Genomic DNA, 15,848 nt, shown 5'->3' with positions numbered 1-15,848 from the left:
TGCTAAGAGATGAGATTTATAGGGCCTCCTTTGAATTCTCTTTATCCTTGTTGAAACAGGCTTGAAGACCTGGGCTGAGCAGCCTCTGCTTTGAAGCTACAGATCTGGCTACTGTGTTTGAGTGCATGCTGGAATGCTCCTTATCAATATCACCATTTATTTTTTTTCTGCTTAATGCCTCTAAGTAGGCATAATTGATCGTGTTCTACAGCAAGTGACATACAAGAAACATAGAGTCATGAGTTTTCTTACAAAAATAATTATTACAGCAGTATCTTACATAGGGACTCTTAAACAGAAATCCTCTCTTCATCTCCAAGTCTGTCTGCCTGCTGGAATGTTTTTCTCCAGTGGAATTTCTTCTGCCAACATCTGCCATTCCTTCATCTGAGCTCTCAGTGCAATATGGGAAATGTCAGCTCTAAGCCATACAGCTCCGGGGCCTTCTCTTCACCTCGTCTTGTATCTCTCTTCTCACCTCTGTTGGATGCAGTATTGCAAGTTTCCCTTTCTGGGAAAGGCTCTCTTCTCCATTTCTGTCTGTTTCCTTCTTCCATTTTAATCTAGACAAGGACGAAACAGAAACATCAGTGGGTTTTTCTAAAAGGTTATAATTTCTCCTGTACCGCATTCACAAACCACAGCCACTGCTATTAATGTATTTTGCAGCTGAGATGATATAGTAATGGGATACTTTATGTTCTCATAGGAGAAATGTCAGAAGAAATTGTTACTCTTTCTAAATGTTGTGCGACTGAATATCTCCTCAACATATGGGATAGAGCAGTAAGAAGACATTCCATTCATCAGGGCACTCCCACCTCATAACTCAAACTTTTCACCCTCAGCTAGTTTCAGTAGGATAAGTCTGTTTACATGTCAGATCTGTCCTAGACCTCTCACTATTTCTTCAAAACTGCCAGATGCTGTACTTGCCAACACTGGTATCAGCCCACCAGATATTCGGTTCTATTTACCTGCATTTTCATTCTTTTTTTCTTTTTTCTCAGCCAACACCTGACAATGTTTTTGATCTGTGTTCTCTCCAGAAGTTTACTCAACAGTTTTTAATTACTTTCTTCCACTGTTGTTGGTTATGCCTTTTCTTCACATTATATTGTCTTTTTTTTTTACCTTCCTCATTTCCCAATTCCTGATCTCTTTTTTTAAAAAATAAACAAATTATATTTCTCTGAGTTTCCTGTTTCACATCTCTTCTATTTCAGTCTTTCTCTCCCTTTCCTTTTTTCCTGATAAATTTTCCTCAGCTTCCACAATTCTAAAGATTCTGTAATCCTGTTTCTAATCAACTATGTTATATTCCACTCTTTTGAGGATGCCAGTCCTGCACTTTGGTCACAACAACTTCATAAATCACTAGGGGTTGGGGCAGAGTGGCTGGAAAGCTGCACGAAGGAAAAGGATCTGAGGGAAGGATCAGCCAGCTGATAATGAGCCAGCAGTGTGCTCAGGGAACCAAGGAGGCCAATGGCATCCTGGCTTGTGTTAGAAATAGTGTAACCAGCAGGACTAAGGAGGTGATCATCCCTCTCTGCTTGGTACTAATTTAGTGGGCATGGTGGTGATGGGCTGAAGGTTGGACTAGATCTCAGTGGTCTTTTTCAATCTTAGTGATTTTTTGGAGATCATTTTTGGTTGTTCTCCTCTTACTGTCTGCCTCCATTGCACCTGGCCTGCATGACTCCTTAGTAAGGTATCCATGGTGGCTGTTAGTTACTTAGGGCAAACTTATGCATATATGTTGATATGATATCCAAGCCACAGTAAGGACCCAGACATGCTGCATCCACTCATAAACACTCTAACATTTGCTAAAGCTGAAGTCTAACTGGCATAAGCCAGAGTTCAGACTCTGTGGTTGCAACAGTGGACTCAGGCAGAGCTAGAATACTGCACTCAAAGTGCCCACAGTTCATTACAACAGAGCCTGTGAGTGTTTGAAGTCTCTTGTTTAGAAGTTTCTTTACTACATCTAAGGGAGACATCATGGAGAATCTTAGCATGAACTGACAATATCATATGTAAAGGCAAATTATAAAGTATGCCAGGTGACAAGGGGTGAAACCAACTGTCTATGAAAGCACACTGTAAATCTACCAGTTCTTCAAGAGGGATTTGAGCTCTGCAGGAAATAGCAATGTGTCCCATGACTTACACAGCTCAGTCCAATGTTTTGTTACAAAAAGTCATATGGACACTTTCCCCCTACTAACAACTCTGGCAGGATCTCGCTTGTATAATTAAAGAGTAATGGAAGCACTTAAATTAAGCAAGTTGATGTTTATTTGACTAGCCCTAATTATATGCTATGGTAACTAATGTTATGTTAGGTGAAGTTTTTTTTGTGGTGTTTTAGCACAGTAAAAATCAGGGTTGAAATAACCAGTGAATATGTGTAAACACAGGCGTGACTGTATCGTAGAAGAAGGAGCCCTCCACCACAGTTAATAATTCATCCATGAAACTTGAAAGTGACAAAATCTGAGAACAATAAATAAATATAATCTACACCAGAAAGGTAGTGAGTGCTGAGTGGGGGGTCCTCACCTGAGCCCAAAGATAGTGGTAACTGTTTGGTTGTAGGCGTCCTGCTGAAAATGCCAGGACTGTTACCTGGTGTGTTAATATAATTAAAGCTAAGATTCTGATCTCTTCAAGTGTAGAGAAAATGCTACAGCAGAAAAGCAGCTGTCAGTTGTTTCTAAACCAGCTGATGAAAATAAGCAGAACACATTGCTAATCCAAGCTGATGACAAGAGCGTGGAAAATTAAGAGACCTTTACTCCAAAAAGATCTTCACTGGCTGGAGGCAGAGAATGTAGGAAATTTACTGTGGGCTGTAATAATTGCTGTCTGCCCTGAGAAATGGCATCAAGGCCAGTACAGTCATGGCTCCATGCAAGCACATCCTCTAATTATTGAAAAACCTGTGTAGAGTCTCAATGTTAATCAGTCTCTCAGAGACTTCAGCTTTATGTGGTTAGTGCAGATTTATGGCATTTTTCTTTTCTTGTTATTAAAACTGATATTTCACAAGGAAGAAAGTATCTCCAGATAACTGTTAAAATGCAAAGTTTCAGTCATAAAAGAGAACTGCAGGATTATTCTGAGACTATTCCACAGAGAACCCAAACAAGAAGGGTAAGAAACAAAACATCAAAGACGCAAGGAAAAATGGAAAAAGATGAGACTTTAAAATATTAACTAAAGACGCAACAGTTGGCCTGTAGATTCAAGAGGTTATAGTGTAATTAATTAAGTGCTTGTTACAATTAGGGAAATAAACAGTGCATGTACTAATACAACATGAATAATACATAACTGTGAAAAGAAGTAAAACAAACTGAGAGATTTGCATCGCTGCATCAGTGATGTCACTAGAAAATAAACACAGAACTTTAACATTTTATTACACGGCCACTATTTGCTTCCTCTTACGAATGCTGCAGTAACAGTGTAATATACAACTTCTAATTATTCCACTTGGACAATTAAAAATGGTATTTTGATCCATCATTATGAAACAGTTTTGGAATGTTATACTCGGTAGTCTTTAAGAAATAATATATTGAATCAAATTTCAGATTTTCTACTGGTTGTGCCTGCAAATTTCTGGCAAACCAAGTAGAAAAAGTTGTGCGTCTCTCGATCTTTTCTCTTACTGTTACATTTTACATCAACCTCAACCTTCCTGAGGTGTCTTCCACTTCATAAATAGTAGAACCTTGGGAAAGTTCACAGAAATGGAACCATAAAAATTGCAAACTTGAATGTCACTGACAGGATTTGAGAAGTGTTTGTGATGGGCAGGGTGGGGGCTGACGTGTTCGTCACACATCATTTAGTTGTTAGTTGTCACCGTTTTGAAAAATATGCCATAATAGATCTGATATGTCTACAGGTTTTAATTTACTAGTGATGGCTGACTGCTCTTAAGTGGCCTAAATTAACATCAAAATAATCTTTCTGGAAAGATGTGCATAAATACTGCATAAGGACTGACTGTAGATTGTACGTACAACCCAGGAGCAGCACATTTACTCTGTATAGAAAAAGACTGGGCAAGGTACCCAATTACTTATACAGCAACAGGAAGTTCAAAAGATGTAACTGGAATAAGCAGTGGGAATGCCTGAATCAGAGCACAAGGCTGGAATCAAAAAAGGATATGCAAACTGACAGCTGATATCAGCTCTTTGTAGCTCTTAAGATGCTAATGCCTGAAAGAAAATACTGACCAAACACCGTGGATATGTGTGCAGGAAAGATGCAGAATGATTTAAGGTACAAAACTTCTGTGGAAAAGCAAGTGATGTGCATTATCTGAGATGAATGGACCTCGAGTACATCTTCCCCAGGATGGAAAAAAAATAATTCCTAATTGATTATTTTAGTGATTGTTACTTCCAGAACCAAAACAAAAAAGTCAGGTGTTCACAGCAACAGCACGGAACTGTTGATCTCACACTTCCCTATGGGTGTGACTGTGCCATAAAGCAGTAAAAAGTGCTGTGTAGTAAATTTCCAAAGTCTCTGTGTGTCCCTGCAGTCCTGCTGGCTTTCTCCCTACCTCTATGGATACAGAATTTTGTCCCTGTTCAAAAGGTGATGTAAATGTACTGAGTTACAGTTTACTAAGATAAAGAAGGAATGGAAAAAGGGGAAAAAAAGGAGCGGGGGAGGAGGGGGGATGGAGGGAGATGGAGACCTGCTCCTATAGGAAAAAGACCCACTTAGCTGTGGGTCTGATGAATAACAACAAATGAGCTGTAAATGGGAGAGAGGAACACCAGTACTTGAAAGAAAACACTAAGCATAAGGAAGGAAGGAGAATCACTGACTTATTAGAAATATCTGCTTGAAAACAATCCAGTTATCTGTGTGTCATGTTTTTGTCTGGCTCTTCATGGTGTTAAAATTAGGAATGATCCATTTTAGGGTCTGTGTGATGTCTGTATTTCACACTCTTCAGTCATTGCATTTCTCTGCTGCCGTACTTTAAGAACCTATGTCCATTAAATTACAGGAAATTGAAAAATTCTGGGGTTGTGAGACTTAGAATTCAGAAAGGCTGTATATTTGCAGACAACTGATTTTCAAGATGTAGCAAGGAAGAGAGTATACCCAATTTGTTCAAGTCTGAGGAAATTCTGATGTGAAAATGCTGTACATGCGTAAGAAGAATCCGTGCAAAGAAAACAACTTCTCAATAAACATGCTCTCCCAGAGCCTAAATCATAAGAAATTGTCTGATACAAACTCCTGTTTTGCATTTAGAAAAGAACTTCATGGTTTTGGCCACAAGACAACTACAAAACAAAGGCATTTATGTTAAAGCCTGTTGCAACTATACAAATACCCAACTCATCTATTTACACAGCAAAATATCTTTTCTAGGATTTATGCCCCTAAACTGTCACTGCCAGCCACCATTTTCAGTTTCACTCTCTAAAAGGTGTTACTTTGATAGATAAGCTCTCAGAAAAAAAAAGAAAGAAAGAAAAAAAAAAAGAAAAAAAAAGGAGGGTTTGGCCAAATCTCAGTGGGAATTTTTTAGGCAGATCCATAGCAGATGAGTGAAACTATTCTTCCAAGAAATGCTGCAACCTGATTTGCCTGAGAAGCTCCGTATGTTGGCAATATCTCACTGAATTCACTGGCTCCAGCAGTTCTGTTATTATTTTCATATTATCTGGTAATTTGGATACAGTTGTCGTAGGATCTTCTGCCAGTATTAGATATTCTCTATAATCCCCAGGGTTTTGTATCCTGTTTTATACTTCTTCCCTTGTTTTTATCAGTTGTCACCTATTGTGCCTCACTATTTTACTCTCGGGTGCTTTAATTATATATGAACGTGGTACGCTTCACAGCAGCTAGTTTCCATTTGCCATCTAAATATCTTTGTACATGAATGGAGTAACCTACATTTAACTTCACAGACATACAGACAGTTTGCAAATCTACTGTATATCAGATTTTTTTTTTTTTGTCTGCTTGCTTTTATTTGATAATTGATTTCTAGCTGGTGTTTCCTCTGCTTTCTGAACCTGAAATAAAACTGTTTTCCAAAAACAAAGCAGAACACCTGAAGACTAGGAGGCTGGCTTGGGATAGAGGGCCTCATATTGGCTCCCTTGGTGGACTTCATGTACTTAAGCTGGGCAATTTCTTTCAAGAACATCTGTGACAAGAATGGGTATTTTGTTCTAATGCCTAGTAGTACTAATTTATTAAATAACTCAAAATTAATTTTGTGGCAGCACACCAACTGATTTTCAGAAATGCCGTTTTCCCTGTACTCCTGGAAATATGACACTGAAAACAGAGAGGTGAGATCCCTGTTCTCACAGTACTGCCTAGATGGACAAAAGCTGGGTAAAGACGGTGGCGGGTATGTAGACCGGCACTGACAACTACAGGAGTTTCCTTTGACTTGTTTTCAGGAAATAATTGCAATACATATTTCTGATTCCTGTGTTCTTTTTATATAAATACATTGAAGAAAAATCAAGTAAAACTCACATCGTGCTTCCATCTATTCTTCATAAAACACCAGAAGATAGTAAAATTGTATCTAGAATCAAATTCTTATAACTTTGAGGTTCACCTGCAAGTCTTAAAATCATATATACATATATATATATATATAAATGAAACAGTGTTCTGTACTAGTGAAACCATGTTTTTTTTTTTTATTGAGTAATTTTTTTCCATCACCTATTTGTCTTTGCCTCAGCCTGCATTATTCAGGAAATGCAGTAGGTACCCAAAATGTGCTGAAGAAAGAAGGGCTGCTCGCAAAACATATGCCTGACCATACCAGGGGTGGGAGGACTTTTACTTTTCAGAGTTACTTCATGGCTTAGATAGTGATCTGTTTAAACTTATGCAAAGTGTGGCTGCTTTTAGATCTTCAGATACAGAATAGAAAATAGCTGCATGGGGACAAAAATAATTCAAAGCAGAATTCTTCAATATACGGCTGCATTGCATTGTATTTCTTTTGATTTTTTTACTTTTAACAATCCCATGAACACCTATTTGTACCTTTTGGAGTGTTCTGAAGTTATTTAAAAAGTAAATAATTTGGTTGGACTTCTTTAATCAATAGTTAATCCACAACTTGAGTGACAGTCTCACTAATCGGGAAAGCAGCATGAACAAGTGGTAAGTAAATACAAATCAGAAAGCATCAAGAAATAAATGTCTGAAAAAAACCCAGCAATGCACTAGGGGATTTTCTGGTTTTAAACCTGCACAAACACAGATTGAGCTTAAGATGTGTAGTTATTGGTTAAACCATTTTTAATGAAATAAAAAGACCTATGTGCTCTTAAATGGATAATTTATGTGCAATGTTATTGTCTCCCAAGGTTTAATTAAATGTTTGCCTTGTGGCTAATCAGCTACAATTAATAAATGAAGCCTATATTCATGTCACTTATAGGGAATGTTAAAATTCCATTAGAATTTCAGTATCACTTTTGTGGCTGGTCGATAACAACAATCTAGTACATGAGAAACTTACACACACACACACAAAATTAGTACAGACACTAAAATGAAATTACACTTATGTCATGCAATGCTTTTATCACACTACATAACTTTAATTTCCATTTGAAGGTAAGTACCGTAAGTACTTGGAGTGGAAGTATATGTTTACATAGCGCTTTCCATCTCCAAAGCAGTTTCCAAAGTTTAGCTTTAAGTTCTGCTTTGCCTACAGAGCAACACCTCTTAGCCTTACGGATACAAAGGAATTTACAGAGGAGAAAAACATCCATTAATCCGCAGACCTCCTGCCCCCAAGGATTTCAACTATCTCTAGCATGATACACTTAAAGTCTTAGGACTATCTAACAACACCACCTGATTTTTTTTTATCCTAGATACTAACTTTACATGCCTTTTTCACTCCAGCTACTTTAAAGTTATAAATCTTGATAGGTAAGCATTTAAAATGTAGGTAAGCCTCCACTGGGTGCTTTCCCACCTGAATGTGTTACATAAATCACAGGCCAAGAGGGAAGAGGCCAAAGGCAATGCTGGCTGTCGCTGACAGCATTCCTGAAGTCAGCTAGAAAGAGAATTTCAGATCTCCAAAGACATTTGTTCTATGCAGCTAACATATTGCTATTTATTGTTTCCACTACAGTAGTGCCCAAAGGTCTCCGGGCTAGGCTGCATTATGAAATGTTATCTATAAATAATATTCTATTACTTGTCCATGTCACTGCTTACAACCTAGTTTAAGGTGAGAGATGATCAATGGGTGTGACCAGAACTAGAAAACAGTAATGGAAGGAGTTCAGTAGCAATACAAATAAATGCACAACTTCAGAATTCCAACTTCTATATATTCTTCATCACAATGAAGGTGACATCGAATGTTTTTTTTTCCCACCAATTTTAGTGTGATCTATCAAAAAAGGAAGAAAACTGTGCAGGATGTTTCTATTGTCATCACTTAAGTTATTCTTTTTGCCTGCTTCTCCTTTGGTTTGGTTAGGCCCTGTCTCAGCCACCAGTCATACCATGGATACAATCAAGAAATTCACTCAGAGGAAGCCGAAAGACTGTAAATACTACTCCCTTTTATTAGTATAAAGAGGGCATATTTTATTAGCTACAATACATTAAGGATATTGTCTGTATATTTTGTCTTAGGGAATGAAAACATTTAATAATAACTTATTTCTCTTGGGGTTGCAAAGATATCTTTATCTGTAAGTCACTCTTCTTTTACACAGGCTTTCATTTATTACAGACTGAAGACTGCACAAATTAAATGGGAATAACAGTATCAAGCAGAGCTATTTAGCCCACTGTTCCATGAAAATAAACCCAACATATACTAGATTAAATAGATAATGACACACTGAATGCAATAAATGTAGCAGAGTTTCATAATAAAGTGGCTGTTTTTATCAGTTATTAATATCAGTTCTACACATAAAGCATTTTTTTAAATGCTCTACAGAATAAATAGTCTTGAAGTACATTCTGATTACTATTTTCTATTCAGTCATGAAGGAGACCTTCAAACTCACTTGCCTGAGGCACTGAGAAGCTCCAGGTCTTTGACGTTCATGAAAGAAAGATAACAATCACTCTTCAGGGGAGAGATCTTATTATATGTACCCTGTGGGGTTTTTTTATCCTTTATCAAACTGCACCTTTGTGGGCCTTTAATTTCTTAATGGGTTGTTTATCCTTTCCCCCATAATTCATGATGATAAGCTGCATGTCACATAGATACTGTTATGGTGATGAAAAAAGTTGTACTTATGAGCCAAATTAGTGACGTAGTTTGATCAACTTCTCACACAGATACTTCTAGATAGGTGAAGCAAGTTCAATTGATAATGCTACAGACGTTTCCATAGGTGAAAGTCCATCTGAGGCATACCTAAAAAAGTATGAATAAGAATATCTGAAATAAGTAAACGTAACTACAGAACCAGGATCAGATGTTAATGGGTTATCTTTCAGGTACACAAAGTGTCGGGGGGCTGAGTGGGGGTGGAAGAGAGAGAGAACAAAACAGCATGCTGGGGCAGTTTTTCTCTGTATTGCATGTAGAATATAGGACCAACAGTGGCACAGCATGAAAGACTTAACAGCATGAGTTTTAGAAGACAGTGATACTTGCAGCTCCATCATTCATGAGTAAGTGTATTAAATGATCTCAAACAAAGGCCAATAAAATCTTTGTATAGTGCCAACTCTGATTTTTCCTACACGTGTCTCAGGTTAAGGAAATACTGGTTTATATACTTCAGAGATTTTTTAGGCTGCTGTGAATTCTATCCTCATTTCTAACAGTCATAAAATTGAAGGGCACTATCTCTGGTACTCCCAGGAATACAAATAAATGTTACTACCCACTTTTGAATAGCAGAGAAGTCAAATTTCTATGCATGCAGAACAATAACACCTTAAGAATAGGAACTTCTGCCCATTCCATACTTTACTTCAAGGCTGAGGAAATGCTACTTATATATATGTGTGTATATATCTGCTTAATTTTTTATGTGCATCTGCATTCCTAATACTTAATTCCTACCCAGATACATTCCATATTTTCATAAGCATTCACACAAGATTGTTCCTGAAATAACCATGTTAGCAAAACATAATTATATTTTTATTTGTCTTCCTCTTAACTATATCAGCCCTTAGACCTGCTTCCTTAGAACTAACCTTGGGAGGGTTGCTACTTCTGTTAGCAAGTTGTTAGCAATGTGAATGCTTTTCTTTGAAGTGAATAAAACAACATATATAAATAAATGTTCACCAATGCAGTAGAGCAGTGTTAACTGCTATTTATGTTTAGTTTTCCACTATAGATTTCAATTATATAAACACAGAGAAATGGAAAGCCTGATAAAGAAATGGCTTAGGATATCTTATCCTTTAGCTCTAGTATTACTTTGGAAGACTTCTGTCTAAGGACCAGCTACAAGCTACAGCAAGATGAAACATGACAAGAACTGTGAAATAAAAATTTTGGAGACTTGCATTCTCTTTCAAATATTTGGATCTTTCCTAGGCCTATTATGCCAGCAGCAGAACTTGGCAATGATCGAGTATATTGATGCGTAATGGGTATATAATGAATAGCAAGACTAGTGATCCTTACAGTAACTTTTACACTGTAAGTTTGTTTGATCTTTGTCAGAACTGCTGACTCCATGGGCTTCGTGCTAGCGATTTCATCCAAAAATCCCTCATGCTCATCTCTAAAGAAACCAGAGGGTATCGCTTACAGAGTGAGTAAAACTTATAAACAGTATTGAAGAATCTACTATGAAAGAAAAACCTTATAATGTACCTCAGGAAATGGCTCCTTTTGTATGCAAGAGAAAACCATTTCTGGTTTGGTTCTATAATTACCACCTACAAGTAGTACTACCTACATATTTCTCTTGCATGTGATTATCAGAAAGGTAGAAATGCAGTTTACATCTCATGTGTAAGGAGAAGATGCATAGGAAGGATTAATTTCTTTTTGGAAAGCTTATCTGTTTTGAGAGGCAGCAGGTTTCTAGTTATTTGGTTTGAAGAGATTTCATACACCAAAAATAAAATTTTGTTTAGAAATATTTGTTGTAAAACCTTACAGGGTTTGTCTGCAGAAATTCTCTCTTTTCTGTAGCTTTTGTGTAGTTCATTTGGTATGAAAAACAGCACTAGTCCCAGAGCCAACTTTTGGTTAAAGGTCATTCAAATCAGTACCTAGCTTAATATGCCATGCAAGGTCTCACAGAGTTGAAGAATCTCCCCGTTGACCTCTTTTTATCCCTTGTCCTGGACTGGGAGGAGGAGGAATATTGATTGAAGAAAACCTGGATATGTTAGAGATTATCCCTGTTGCATCATCCTGACAGAGCTCCTCCTGCAGCCCACAGCAGCCTGCACTGTGCTTTGTACTTTTTGTGTACTTTGTACATCATTGTACACTGATTGCTGCCTGATAGCATGCTCAGGGTTGAAACCCTCACATTCCTCATTTCTGTGTTTCAACTTCCCAAGTTTGTCATGGTTAAAGTTGACATTTTCATCACTTAATAGAGACTTTTCATCATTTAGATCATTTTCTAACCTCTACATTTGAAGGGGGGAAAAAAATACCCTTTGATTTTCTTCAGTTTAACTGTTGACTATTTATTCATTTATTCCCTTTAAGCCTTTTACTACCCACAGTCATTTTCTACAATTTCTAACTTATAATCCACATCTATAATACCAGATATCTTCTGTTTCGTAGATGTTTTCTTTGTAATCTATCCCTATCTGTTTAGTAAATGTATCCCTTAGTCACAGGATGATGACTTTGGGAGTCCTTACACAGTTTCCAATTAATATTTTCCCATCTCACATTCAATTCTTTCTCCTAACAGACTTATCTTACAGTAGTTTTCACCTTTATAAAATTATGCCTTTCAGCGCATGAAGCGTATATATTTTTGGTTTGGATTTAATTCTGTTTGCGTGTAACAAATGTGATCAAATAACTATCAGTTATATCTAAGACCTTAAGCTATACCCTAAGCTATGACTAATTTTTAGTTCTGTGCTCAATTCCTTTTTATCTGTCTAGATGAGCTCTAACATAGAATTTCCTTCTGTTGGGAAGGAAATTGTTAAGTTAGGAAATTGACTCTTAAAATATTTTGAAATTCCAAGTACTTTTTAACCCTGGCAGTATGAGATCTCCAGCATGTGACACCTAGATTGAAATTCATCACGGTACGGGAGTGTTTTCCCTGTATGTTGTAGACAGGTAAGGCATAGGTCGTGCTGTTCTCTAGTGTGATTTGATATCAGCTAAGTACCCTGTCAATTTCTGGTTTATCCGTTAGAACACTGACCCATGAACATTCAAGACCATGTGCTTCCGATTGCCATCAACTCAGAAATAGGTAATGCCATCTTTGAAGTGCTTTCTGTCCACTCGATCCTTCCAAAATAGATTATAACAATTGATTTTGACATGCCAGTTTTCCAAACAGTTTTAGCAATAAAAACCGGGTCGAATCTGTGCTACAGAATGACCTCTTCTGCTAGTGTCAAGTTTCCAGCACTGGAATGGAAGCTTCTGAAATACTCTTTGTGTTCTTTGGTATCCTGATTATGCTTTCTTTTCTCTTTTCCATCCACATTTACCAAACCTTCGTTGGCTCCTTCTCACTAGTTCTATTTCCTGTAAGCTCTCAGACTGCCCAGCTGATCAGTGGCTCAGCGGAGGAGTTCTTTTGTTACAGGCAGAGGGCTCTTATCACACATGGTGACAGAGTTTTCCAGAAACCCAAAATCTTCATTTCATGCCACTCACTGAAATTAAATCTGCGCTTACATGCTTTCTGTTTTCTATTACTCGATAGGCCTGAAGGATGTCTGAAGAGATCCTGAAAGAAAGTTATTGTTGAAAACCTTCAGCTGCGCTGGGTTCTCGCATCTTCCGGAGCTCGTAAGGTCTAACTCGTGCTTAGTCGCCGTCTCGGCAGCCGCTCACCGCTCGCTACCACCCTCGGCACCGCCCGCCCCCGTTGCCATGGCGGGGCCGGCGGCGTCGGCACCATAGCCTGCAGGGCCGCGGCCGCCGCGCTCTGCTCGGGATGGGGGCTCCGCGCCGCTGCTTTTCAGGTGCGACACGGGGGGACGCGCCGTTGGCGACCCCCTCTCCTCCCCCGTCGTCCACGCGGGACGGGTCCGCCATTTCGCCGGGGGGGCCGCAGCCAAAGGGCCGCTATCCGCCGTGGGGGCTACGGCTACACCGGGTAGTTAACGAGTTAGGGAGAAAAATGAACGCACCTGTCTCGTAGCCGGTAGGTTGTGGTGGTGCAGCCGCTCCTGGCTCGGTGCTTCTGAGCCCACTGCCCGCCCTGTCCCACCGCTGCCCGCAGTCAGCCCTCCTACCTGCCAGACTGAGCGGCTGCTATTGAGACGTGCTCTGCTGGCACTTTTTTCTCTCCGTGCTCCATAAGGAAGGGGCTCGCAGCAAGCTTTGCCTGTTCTCTGGGCTCCGGTGTTGGTATAAAGTTTACTTACCATTCCTCACTGAATAGCATCTTCCTCAGCAGAGATCTTCAATGTGCGCTTTCTGTAACAAGTGTAATTTTCTGTAGTGATGAGATACCAGTGCTTTTTGTGGACTTTGTTTTTATTTCTGCACTGATGTTTTCTTTCCCAACGACACGCTGGTGTAAAATGCTGCTGCCTCCAATTGTAAGTTGGTTTCTTTTAACTTTTTGTTCTTCCTGTAACAAATTTGGTACTACAACCCCTAACAGAGTGACTTGGAGGAATTAACCATATTCGGACATCTTCACCCACAGTTTATTGCTATTCCATTCTAAGTAATGATTAAAAAGAATTAAGAAAAAAAAAAAAAAAGCTTCACGATATCTGTAGTGAAATACTTCATGAGTGGAAGGGATTTCGTTCACAGGAAGGCTGGTAAATACAGTATTCTGCTACTCCGATACCGATCATCAAGTTGATTTGTATCTATCACTCCCTTCCCACAAAAGGAATTTCCTTCCACTAAATGCAGCAAATAGTTAACTTCTTCCTCTCCTCCTCCTCTCCCCCCCCCTTATATTCTGTTTTCCCGTCCCTATTAAAAGTTTGTGCCTTGAGGCCTACCAGCAGGGCATGCAATACCTACATTAAACCAAATTTAAAAGTGAGGGTGCTCCTGCTGCTAACGTCCTCAGATCACAGGCATGCAAAATGAAGGAACTGGCAGCTGAAACTTTAATGGTAGGAAGTGCAGGCTGAATACTTGGGGAAAAAACACAGTAGCTCTCTATGACAAAGAAGTCCTATTAGCATTTATGTACTTCAAAATGACAAGCCAGACAATTCTACATAACTGTGGGGCTTTCTGCTTTTGTTTTAAGTAAAATCCTAAGTTGCATGTATAGCATTACTTGCATTTTTCTACTCAAATGCTTGTTACTGGGACAATTATGTATTATTTTGAATGTTAATTCATTGCCTTTTGTTGCACTGCACATTGCATGTTCAGTCATTTCTTCACTTTATGTACTAGCATTGATTATTAGCATTTGGACCTACCTAGCTTGAGGAAGCATGGGGAATCACATGCAAGTAAGATGCCTGCACTGGTTGTTTCTATGTGGATTAAAAGCACTTCAATGACAAAAAGAAAACTACTGAACTTAAGGTCATATCCATTCCTACACGTTACATCCGCATGAAGCCATGCTGAGGCCCAAACAGATTTGTGCAGAACTGGAGGGCAGTGTCACACGTGATGCAATGAAAATAAAAGTTAACTGGAAAGTGACAAAAGGGAAAGCAGATCATTGTGAAAACATTATTTCAAATAATTGGGGTTTTGTTTACTTGTTTTAGTTGAAATGAAAGTGTTGCCTCAAGAAATCATTGAAAGCCCACCATGGCATCCCAGGTTTGAAGAGCCAACGATTTGCCCCCCATTAGATTTTGCCAGGTACGTGCCTTTTTTTCTTTCAGAGTAGTGTTATTTTTACTGTGAGTAGCTTCAATCTGATGTGCCAATTTGATAAATTATTTTCAATTGTTGCAGCACTTAGAAATGCAAAAATAAGAAAGAAGAAAAGTTTATCTTAGGGAAGTTCTGTTCTTAAAAGGAAAAAAAATGGAAATGCATTCTGCTTAAGGTAGATGTTTCATCCTGTTTCTTCAAAACACCTTCAGAAGCCATAGAAAGTTATTTCTGATTAGTCGGTATTGTCTTGCGTTGATAAAACAAAAGTTAATGAAAATGTACCTTTTTTTCATTCAAACAAAAAACAGTCTGGCATCTTTCAAAATATAATGAATATAACTGTTTGAAAACAAAAATGTTATCCTGTAGCTACTACCTGGGAGTATAAAATACAGTGCCGTAATCCTTTCAAGCTATATTCCTACATGTGCCTTCATGGCTTTCCAGTCAGTTTCCATTTCTCTTCCCAGTTATTAGTTACCTATACATTTTTGTCTCCTTCAGTGAATACTTTTAATTGCTATTCAGCCCCGCAATTTTATAGAACAAGTCTGTTTAATAGTTACTCTTTACAAATTGTAGTCCTAGAAACCGATGTTATTTTTCCACAATTCCATTTATTTCAGATAGAACTTTGGCTGCTTTAACCAGGCTTTCTGAGGGGGGCCCATACTAGCAGATTGATAGAATAGGAAGATGCAGTGATGTGTGCCTTAATATATTTTTAAAAATCCAGATTAAATTGGTATGGCTGGAGCGATGTTCTGCAGCCACCAATTTTTCCATTAATTATGAGGGCTGCTTTGAAAGTAATGCCTCC

At 38.4% G+C, this 15,848-nt stretch overlaps 1 protein-coding gene and 1 long non-coding RNA gene across 11 annotated transcripts in view; one reads left to right on the top strand and one right to left on the bottom strand.

Annotated features, from left to right (window-relative positions):
• The window catches only part of TTC29 (tetratricopeptide repeat domain 29), a 238,501-nt gene that overhangs the window by 102,268 nt on the left and 120,385 nt on the right, over positions 1-15,848 (top strand). For 3 of the 10 annotated variants that reach the window (XR_005859936.2, XM_040700300.2, XM_046940596.1), the window contains 2 exons: positions 12,915-13,176; positions 14,914-15,010. Coding sequence is in view for 9 of the 10 variants with exons in the window: in XM_040700300.2 (XP_040556234.1) it covers positions 13,149-13,176; positions 14,914-15,010 (125 nt within the window). In the remaining variant the exon portion in view is untranslated. Of the gene's footprint in view, positions 1-12,914; positions 13,759-14,913; positions 15,011-15,848 lie in introns of those variants that run through there. The other 7 variants (XM_040700311.2, XM_015276681.4, XM_040700312.2 and 4 more) reach the window with 5 other exon arrangements.
• On the bottom strand, positions 244-13,035 carry LOC121110616. The gene is made up of 2 exons (XR_005859937.2): positions 12,887-13,035; positions 244-563 (listed from the first exon to the last, which is right to left on the bottom strand). It is a non-coding gene; the product is annotated as an uncharacterized LOC121110616 (long non-coding RNA).

This window comes from Gallus gallus, chromosome 4, assembly GCF_016699485.2.
Source record: "Gallus gallus isolate bGalGal1 chromosome 4, bGalGal1.mat.broiler.GRCg7b, whole genome shotgun sequence".
NCBI classification, from domain to species: domain Eukaryota; kingdom Metazoa; phylum Chordata; class Aves; order Galliformes; family Phasianidae; genus Gallus; species Gallus gallus.
Note: the sequence above shows the minus strand (reverse complement) of the source record. Positions and strands in the feature narration are given on the sequence as shown.